The 9,379-nt window shown below is 45.0% G+C and overlaps 1 protein-coding gene across 9 annotated transcripts in view; it reads left to right on the plus strand.

Annotated features, from left to right (window-relative positions):
- The window catches only part of ATRX (ATRX chromatin remodeler), an 80,951-nt gene extending 75,579 nt beyond the window's left edge, over positions 1-5,372 (plus strand). For all 9 annotated transcript variants that reach the window (XM_062639939.1, XM_062639940.1, XM_062639943.1 and 6 more), the window contains 3 exons: positions 853-948; positions 1,499-1,627; positions 2,446-5,372. In XM_062639939.1, the coding sequence (XP_062495923.1) occupies positions 853-948; positions 1,499-1,627; positions 2,446-2,724 (504 nt within the window). In that variant the 3' untranslated portion in view covers positions 2,725-5,372. The remainder of the gene's footprint in view (positions 1-852; positions 949-1,498; positions 1,628-2,445) is intronic.
- The last annotated feature ends 4,007 nt before the right edge of the window (positions 5,373-9,379 follow it).

Consider the following 9,379-nt stretch of genomic DNA (forward strand, 5'->3'; position numbering starts at 1 on the left):
GGCTTGGGATTTTTTACTTCTTAAAAAGATCTGTATGTGCTACAAGTTGAGGTAATGCATCATTTACATGCAGGATAAAAATGGAAGTTTTACACAGAGATTTTAGCAGTATTTTTGGGGTGGCATGGTTTAGTGTGAGGTGTCCCTGCCCATGGCAGGGGGGTTGGAAGTGGATGATCTTAAGGTCCTTTCCAACCCTAACTATTCTATGATTCTATGCTCTGTTCCTCAGTCATCTCAGGTCCTGGTCTACCTTCTTAGCTGAAGTAGTTGAGGGTGTTTCTTCCTAATAAGATGCCATGCTATGAACTGCAGAATGTGAAGCACCGTTGACAGTTCTTATCAGAGTAGGTCTTGCGATACCTACCAGAGCCTGGGGAGAGCCTGTGCTAAAGAATTGAAAACCTCTGAAAAAGTTTCTAGATGAGGGAAACCTGAGCAATAATCGCAATATATGCCAGTACTATGCTAAAACAGATAGTTTAACATAATAGGTAATGTTTTGAGCACACAGAATAGTTGAAAGTGTAACAGCATCAAAGCCAGTACCACAGAAAATTTGCCTGGGTAGAAATGGCATGCTCCTTTTATGATCTGGAAACCTTTGGGTACAAGAAGGGCTTTTTACCAATACTTCCCGCTGTATAAGGTGGCAGATTTATTCATGCTATTCCGTTACTCTGTGCTGAAATTCACTTGTGTGGACGCTTAGACTCACTGACTTGTGCAAACGGAGAGGAAAAGGTAATTGAAGTCTAGGTACAAAATGTAAAAATCAATAAAACTTATAAAAGGATGACAAACGTGTTCTTTGTACCTGTGCTTTATAATTAATTTCTGGTGTTTCCTCAGGACCTTATTAATCAAGGAAGAGAGAAAGTTGTGGAAGCAACCAACAGTGTAACTGCAGCAAGAATTCAGCCCCTTGAAGACATCATTTCAGCCATAGTGAGTGAAACGGATAACTGTTGGTTTAGGTCAGGACACGGGGAAAATGTGCAATAGTGTCAGAGAAAGAAATGACTATTGTATATAGTCATTCAGCTAATTAATTTCATTATTAATGAGTATCATTTCCAGGTTGTATTGACCTTTATCCCTGCAGCTTGTAGTAACCCTCAATGGTATCTAAATGACAGAGCTTTAGAGGACTGGCAGCTTAGATCCATAATTATTTGCCACACTCTGAAAATGCTGGTTTTCTACAAATAAGAATAATACTTATGCATAAAGAAGATGTATTTTCTATAGCTTGTTCTTAATCTATCAAGGTCTGCCGTATTTCTCACTTGCTTCTAATAGTCAAGAGGTGTATTACCTTACTTAGCAGTTAGAAGAACTAGTAACTCATAGTTCTGATTCTGGTGAAGTATAACTTTGCGTGTATCAGAAACTGGGATGTGTTTTAACTCCTGATGGAACTCTGAACACAATGCAAGACCATTACGCTGCTGTTAAATGAGTAGTGCCCCTAAGGTTTGTTTTTTCTCCTTTTCAGTGGAAAGAAAACGTAACCCTCACGGAGAGCCAAGTACAGGCCCTGGCACTAAGCAGGCAGGCAAGCCAGGAGCTTGATGTCAAGCGCCGAGAAGCCATCTATAACGACGTCCTTACTAAACAACAAATGGTAAAGTATCTCCTGCCTATGTGACCAACTGTCCATGTGTGGCCCGGGATGTTGAGTGTGGACTGTGCATGTGTGTGTTCATAAAACCAGAGTAGGCGTTTAGGTAGATAAATACGTACCTGCAGAACATGTGTTTCAGTGGGCCAGGTATTTGCTGGCATTGTGAAGTGGGGAAACGGTGGCTTCTGCAGTGTGTTGGATTGCATTGCTCAGCCTGGTCAAAGGAGAATCCATGAGAAGTTCATTAAAAAGAAACACCAGATTTTTCTGTTGGAGTAGTTTGCTTGAAGGTCACGAGGCTTAAAGAGAAACCTGATTCCCAGAGAGAGCTCAGAAACCAACGTAATGAAACACAAATCTCAGACAGTATTGGTAATGGCTTTTCATCTTAGAATTATTCTGCAGAATCTGAAAGACGCTCACATGATGTCAATGGGAAGACTTTTTCCTTAGGCAAGCAAACATTTAGTGACAGTCTGCACGCAGCACTTTGGAATGGAAGATAAATGGTGTCTGACAAATAATGTTGTAACTTATACCTGGGAATAATTTCACAGTATAGTGCATGTTGCCATAGCAGCTTACCTAATGCTGCAAGCAATACAATAGGCAAGTCATTAAGAGAACTTAGCCTTAAATGGTGTTACTAAATGGTTTCTACAGTCATCAACTTGTGAATACCATCACATTAGTGATGGTGATAACAATGGTGCTTTTTTCTTCAGCCACCCTATCCCTAACTAATTGATTTTAACTCTGAACTTGATACTTGCAGCACTGAGACAGGCACTTACAACAGCTCTACTTTCCCTTCACAGTTGATCAGTTGCGTTCAGAGGATACTTATGAACAGAAGACTACAGCAGCAGTACAATCAGCAGCAGCAGCAGCAGATGTCGTACCAGCAAGCAGCAATGAGTCACCTCATGATGCCAAAGCCTCCAAATTTAATCATGAATCCTTCCAACTACCAACAGATAGATATGAGAGGAATGTATCAGTCAGTGTCTGGTGGTATGCAGCCACCACCATTACAACGAGCACCACCCCCAATGAGAGGCAAAAATCCAGGGCCTTCCCAAGGGAAATCAATGTGATTTTGCACTAAAAGCCTAAAGGATTGTTAAAATCAGAGAAAGAACTTTTATTTTTTTAGGAATCAATGGCTTAACAGAACTCAACTGTAAAAAAGGTAAAAAATAGTTTGGTTGGTCCCCTTTAATGCCATGTTCCATATTAGCGTTTCAGCTTTGTTTAACTAGGACATAATGTTTTCCCTGTTGTCAGTGATGTTGCCTAGAATCTTCTTACATATGTTGAGTACAGGAGATAACAAGTTGTTTTCAGTGAAAACAAGTCCTCCCGTAACAGTAGCATCTCCACAGGTTTCCTGTCTAAACTCCTATGCTTGCTTTTAGTGGCTGTGAAGCTGTCATCAGATTTGAGAAGCTTAGGAAGGACTGCAGGTCTGTATGTTTCAGTATATACCATATGTGAATTGTAAACAGCTGAGTTCTTGATTAGAGTTGATTCCTCAAATTATGGAATACTTTTCTGCTTACCCATTTCTTTATATTAATGGGAATATTACAAGATAAATAGTCTAGTTCCCTTTTGACTGAGGTCTGGACTCGTACTCTATCATCTGTGCTGAATGAAACAGCAACTAAAAATACTCTGGAACAGAATTGAGTGCAATATTCTTAAATACTACTACTCTGAAACTTTTGAGTCGTGCAGTTATATGGAAACTGTGTACGCAGCCTTAACTCTGGTGACTTGCGGAAAGCGATTGCTCTTCCCCAGTCTTCTGCCATTTTTTGTTTTCAGTTCTATGTGATGGAATAACAAGCGATGATCTTAGTTGGAGATGTTTTTCCTTCACATGCGAATTCACTCTACGTGGAGTCCAGTACAAAGCACATTTCTGTTAACTCCTTAATGCTGGTGCTACTGCCTTTTCCCATTGCCGGCAGTGGGAGACAGGCCAAGACAATTGAATTCCTGGTATTTTGGGGGTTAAAAATAAGGATGGTGGCCAGGGTCAAACCCTGTTACATAAAACAACTTTAAAATGGCAGAACCATTGCTGGTACAAAATTGATGCAAAGAAAAGTGCTATTGCAACTTCCAGAGCTGCCAGAACAGCAAAATACCTTTTTCCTCTATTAGGTAAGAGTTTTGGTTATGCACTCCTCTCCATCCCCTTTTGTTTTGTGTGAAAACATGATTAATACACAAAGAGCTTGGTTTTGTTCTGTTTTGGTTCTTTTTGCGTAGACCATGGATACATTTCTGGTTTGTTATATATCATTAGCACTCCCTTTCCCCACTCGTTTCTGTTCTTGTGAAGACCTACAAATAGGCTTTTTCTTTGCATATAGTTTGGTTGATTCTTTGCCTCCCCCAAAAAAGAAGAGTTTGTAAATCTGGGGATAAAAGTAAGTGATAGGTACATTGAGGCAATGGTGTATCGACTACAGAGAGCTCTGGAGGAGCGAGTGGATGGAGGCGTTTGCTCCAGCCATTGCTGGACTCTTCTGACTTGCTGACGTGAACTGAAAAGTGTTTTGGTTTCTGGGAAGTTTCTTGCAGGAGTTTGAGTTCTTGCCCTGAATGGACAAGTGGGTTTGTGCATCTGAATATGCAGATCTTACACAAGGATTCAGTTGGCAATTGAAACTTGGTTTGCGATCGGAACAGTTTGTTTGACCTGTTGCAAAGCCAGCTAACAAGTTGCTGTCTTGGACTCTTATTACAAGATACCACAAGAGAACCTCAGTATGTTTGAGTGCTTTGCCAGTTCTGCAGTTCCATTTTATTGGGGGGGGGTAGCAAAAAAGAGACGTGTTCACATGAGAAGAAACAAGACGTGAGACTTTTGAGACAAACATTTGAAGGCAAATGTACTCTGGGCAACTCTCACTGATACTCCTACGTGTCGTGAGTAAGAGAAATCCTTTCTACCAAACCTGGGAATGTTCAGTGGAGTTTTACAGTAACTCAAAGACTTAAATGTGGAAGTTTTAGGCAACATTTAAAGGCACATTTTTTTTCATTCTGGACACAGCTATGGATAACAGAAGACTAACCACGTAAGAAGGAATCAGAGATAAGCATTGAAATAACCCTTGGACCACTTTGCATACATGTTTCTCACTTGACATTTTAGCTGCATAACAATGTGCTTTGAGTATAACATCAAGCTTTAACAAATATTTAAAGACAGAACGTACATCAATAAGATAATAAAAGGCTCATTTTTGTATTTGTTTTTGATGTTTTAACTAGATGAAATGGCTTAAGATGACGAATAAAAATGTTGCTTGTAATACAGTTTTGCCTGCTAAATTCTCCACATTTTGTAACCTGTTTATTCCTTTGGATGTAAAGCGTTTTTGCTTAGTATTGTGATATTGTATATGTTTTGTCCCAGTTGTATAGTAATGTTTCAGTCCATCAACCAGCTTTGGCTGCTGAAATCATACAGCTGTGAAGACTTGCCTTTGTTTCTATTAGATGGCTTTTCAGTTCTGTATTAAATATCTTAAGTACTATAGAAAAGGTGTCCCCTCTTCCTCTAAGGCTGTTTTGTAATATATATAAGGACTGGAAATGTGTTTTTAAAGAGAAGAAGCATTCAAGTATGACAATATACTATCTGTGTTTTCACCATTCAAAGTGCTGTTTAGTAGTTGAAACTTAAACTATTTAATATCTCATTTAATAAAGTGACCAAAATACATCAACGTGCCTTGTGCTACATTCACAATACAGGGCTAACGCCGCAGGGAAACGGGCTGAGAGCGAACGTGGCCTCTGAGAACCGCTCTGCGAGTTGAAGCCCTGAGTTTTGCTGCACTGAGAGGTACCCGTTACTGGATGTAGCCATTAATGTCATTGAGGGGAAGTGGTTGTGGTCTGAGTTTTCTAATTACATTAATTAGTAACAGCTTCTGCAGCCAGTCTGGCTGCTAAACATAGCGTGAGTTATCACCCAGCCGTGATACAGCATTATGTGTGAGGTGATGTTCTACTTGGTCCAATTAGAAGAACCTAATTACGTATTTTATCCTTATAATTGTACTTCTCCCTTTCTTAGTTATTAAATCCCACCTGTTGGGTAAAAAATAACCTTCCCTATGCAAAAACCAGCATGAGAGTTGTGTTCTGAATATGTCCCTATACTTGTTCCCTGTACCTGAAGTTCTCTGGTAGCTCCTGGCCAGGGCTGCAGCCCCACTGCTGCCCCGGATGCATCTGCTGGGGAGGTACAGCTGGATGTGCTGGGAGCTGAGAAAGGGCAGATGCCATGGCAGTCATGTCTGGTATGAAAATACTCACGTTGTGCTGTAAGGGGCAGTGTGGGCAACATGGTTTTAAATGTCCCTGTAGCTTTAATTTGGTTACAAACTCATACAAAGCAGGGCTGCGAGGGGCTCCAGCACTGAGCTTACCCTGTGGGGTCTTTTGTCTTTACCTCAAAAGCAAAACCACCCTGAGCAGAGTAAATAAAAAGTTAAATTCATCAGGTCAAGCAAAAAGATGGTTGGAGTTTGATAAACTGTCACCGTTTATGGAAAGACAAATGTCCTAAATGCGCCCAGCTGGAGACGTTTGGGTAAGTGTCGCCATGAAGTGTGCAGGGTCTTGAACTTCCCATTCCTGCTGAGGTGTGGACATATCCCCATATGCACCCTCTGCACTGGGGAGTCTGGCCTGGAGATGTGTCCCAGCACAGAGCAGCAGTAGGACACCACCCAGGAGAGTCTCTGGGAGAGCTGTGCTGCCCTGAGGTGCAGGAAGGTGGTTTTCATCCAGGCACAGCTCCTGTACCTGTTGTGCCTGGTGACAAGGGCCTGGAGGTGACCAGAGGAGGGTGATGCTGCCCTGGAGAAGGGCAGGAATGGGACAGGGGACGTGCTAACCCCTCGGGTCTCTGCTCAGCTGCTTTCAAGGTCTGATCTCAGCTGCCTTGGCTTCGTGTTCAGGGGTTGGTGCATGTGAAAAGCACTGGACGCTGAATGTGACATGGTTGATGCCTGGTGCACCCCCCGCCTGGAGGGGCACCTTCCCTGCCTGGCAGCACTGAGTTCATGGATTCTCTCTGCTGTTCGGGCTCTCCATCACATACTCCAGAGGAGGTAAGTCCCTGGGGCCTCTGTTCCTTCCCCCTCCATGGAGAAATGAGCCTTGAGCCACATGTCCCACCCAGGATAGCTCTCTGCAGTGTCCCCGTAGGGACGTCCCTGAGGCCACGTGTGCATTGCCCCTTGTAGGTCTGTCTCCTCAGTCCCCTCGCAGACCTTGGGTCACACAGCAAAGCTGGGGAGAGGGATGCTTTTGCTGGGGCTGTGCTGTGCCTGGTGCTGTGTTGGCCTCACACAGAGGGTTCCCTTCTGTTTCTGCACCCCGTTGTAGAGACACTCAAGGCACTGCCTGTCTCTTTGCTGCTGATGTCCACCCTCCTGCTTTGCACAGCTGTTCCCGGTATTAGGTTTCCATTCCAACATGCCCACCCCTCTGGGTGGAAGGGGAAGGGTTGAAAGCCTTTTGTCCTATTTACCGTGGTTTTCAGACCCACATCTTTGTGGATGTAAAACAGCCCTGGGGGTGAAGGGGCAGCGGGACCACGGCCACCCCCTGCACCAGCCACCCTTGCCCTCCCTTTGGGAGGAGTTTTTCAGCTCTATTGTGACTTTGAAAGACGTAGAAACCGAGCTGAGATTCCAAACACATCAACGTTCCCTGTTGCTAATTTATGAGGAAGTCTCTTGGGTTGAAGCATCACAAACGTGTTTTCCTCTGAAACTTCCCAGCAGGAGCAGGGCCCGTCGCTGGAGCAGACCCACCTCGGCCCGGCTGCAGGGTCCATTTGCCAGCCCTGTGGAAGCCTCCAAGCCAAAGGAGCAGTCGGCATCTCCAGGCACCGGTGGGATAATGAACGGCTGGACAAGGTGACAGCCCGCTCTGTGCTGGGACAGGACAAGAGGCAAGCGTGTCCCAGTGCCGACTGCACCCTGTGCTGCTCGGAACGCAGCCGGAGTCTGCAGTTGTTAATTCTGCTGCTGCTCAGCTCCCAGCTCAGCCAGGTTACTCCTGCCTGCAGTGTTGTGTTGAACCAGAACCAAACCCAGTAAATTCCTGCTGAAAGCAAACCTTTGGGTGGGATTTTGCAGTGCTGAGCTCCACCTTTACGCGATGTCCCCCGTGGGAGGTGACACCAACCTTTACCAAGGCGTTTCTAGCAAAATCTCTGTGGGTTTTATTGTTTGCAAGGATCATTTTTTTCTGAACCCAGGTCCTGAAAAGGTGTTAACGCCACCCCTTGCTCCTGTGTGTCCTTTCATGGCAGGAGGCAGCTCGTCGATCTGGGTATCAAACATACAAGTCCCCCACATTGTCCCCATGGACCAAATCAGCTCCCTTTGCAATGGGTGAAGAACGTGGCATTGCTGAGATCAGGTTTTGTCCTTTGTTTTGAAGAAGAGCAGCAGGATCTTAACCACTGGATTTATCTTCAGGCACAATGGAAAGCAAAGGCAGGATCATCCCAGGGAGGCAGAGCAAAGCTCAAGGTCTGAGGGATTTCCCTTTGCGCAGGGGAAGGTCAGAGGTACTCCTCAGGACACTTTCTAGGAGCAGGTGTGCTCACGAGGAGATGTTTCAGCAGTGACTCAGAGGAAGAAGGTAAATAAGCACGTTTCCTTTCAAACACAGGATTAAATTCCTTTGTGGCTGGATCATTCCAGGTAAAGCTCCTGAGATCACCTCGTTGCAGTCACAGCCTGGTGGCTGCACCCAGCTGCTAGGACAGTGAAGGGACATGGCAGGGATGCAGGAGGTGGCATAAAAGGCAGTGAACAGCCAGAAGCAGAGCTGGACTCCTGGGCTGCTGCTCTGTTAGCAGCACAGCTCAGGAAGAAGCTGGTGTGGATGATCCCTAAGTCAGTGAAATCATCCCGGGAATTCATAGACTTGAAGCTGAAGGAGCCAAGAATTCTTTCACCTCGATTGCTTTGTTAGGAACAGCACTGTGAAAGGTGCAGTTGTGGTAAGGAAAACCCCAACTCAAGGCTACTACAGCTGTGTTTGTACCTATTTTTGCATGCTCTGGAGAGCCACGTTTCATGCCAACCTCTCCTCTGTGCTGCAGAGTGCTTCTAGCAACTACACACTCCTGCTCCCACCTCTGCTACAAACCCTCTCTGCTGGTCACAGGGGACAGAAGAGTAAACTGGGATCATTCCTGAAGCCTCCCTGGCAGCCCTCTGGCATCTCAAGTAGGCAGCGAGGGCAGATGTGTGGCACGAGTGTCACCATGGCGTGAGCTGCAAAGACTCCACCATGAGCATCCCCAGCCAGGCCAGCCCGACAAGAGGAGGGTGCAAATGTGGGGCTGGCTGGGGGCTACTGGAGGCAGGTTTGGTGGAGCCAAACAGAAGGCAGGAGCTGCCCTGGAACAGAGGAAATGTGGTGGGATTGTGGGACCAGACAGCTTCTGATGAGGAAAATGCCATGTATATGTGCAAGTCCAAGTGCTGCCTGCAGGGGCGGTCTCCATCCATGGTAATTCCTTAAAAACGAGGGGTTTTTGGGAATTGCTTTTGTTGTTTTCTACAGTTTCGCCACTGATTGTCCAGGATGCTTCAGGTAAGTCTTGGGTGAGATGTGGTGGTTTTACTGCAGGAATGATGGGTCCATCCAGATGCTCAGCGGATGCTCCAGCTGTTTCTCCACTTGAGTTTTGAT

The sequence above is a fragment of the Pezoporus occidentalis genome, unplaced genomic scaffold, assembly GCF_034315485.1.
Source record: "Pezoporus occidentalis ecotype Australia unplaced genomic scaffold, CSIRO_AGI_Poc_V1 ctg63, whole genome shotgun sequence".
NCBI classification, from domain to species: domain Eukaryota; kingdom Metazoa; phylum Chordata; class Aves; order Psittaciformes; family Psittacidae; genus Pezoporus; species Pezoporus occidentalis.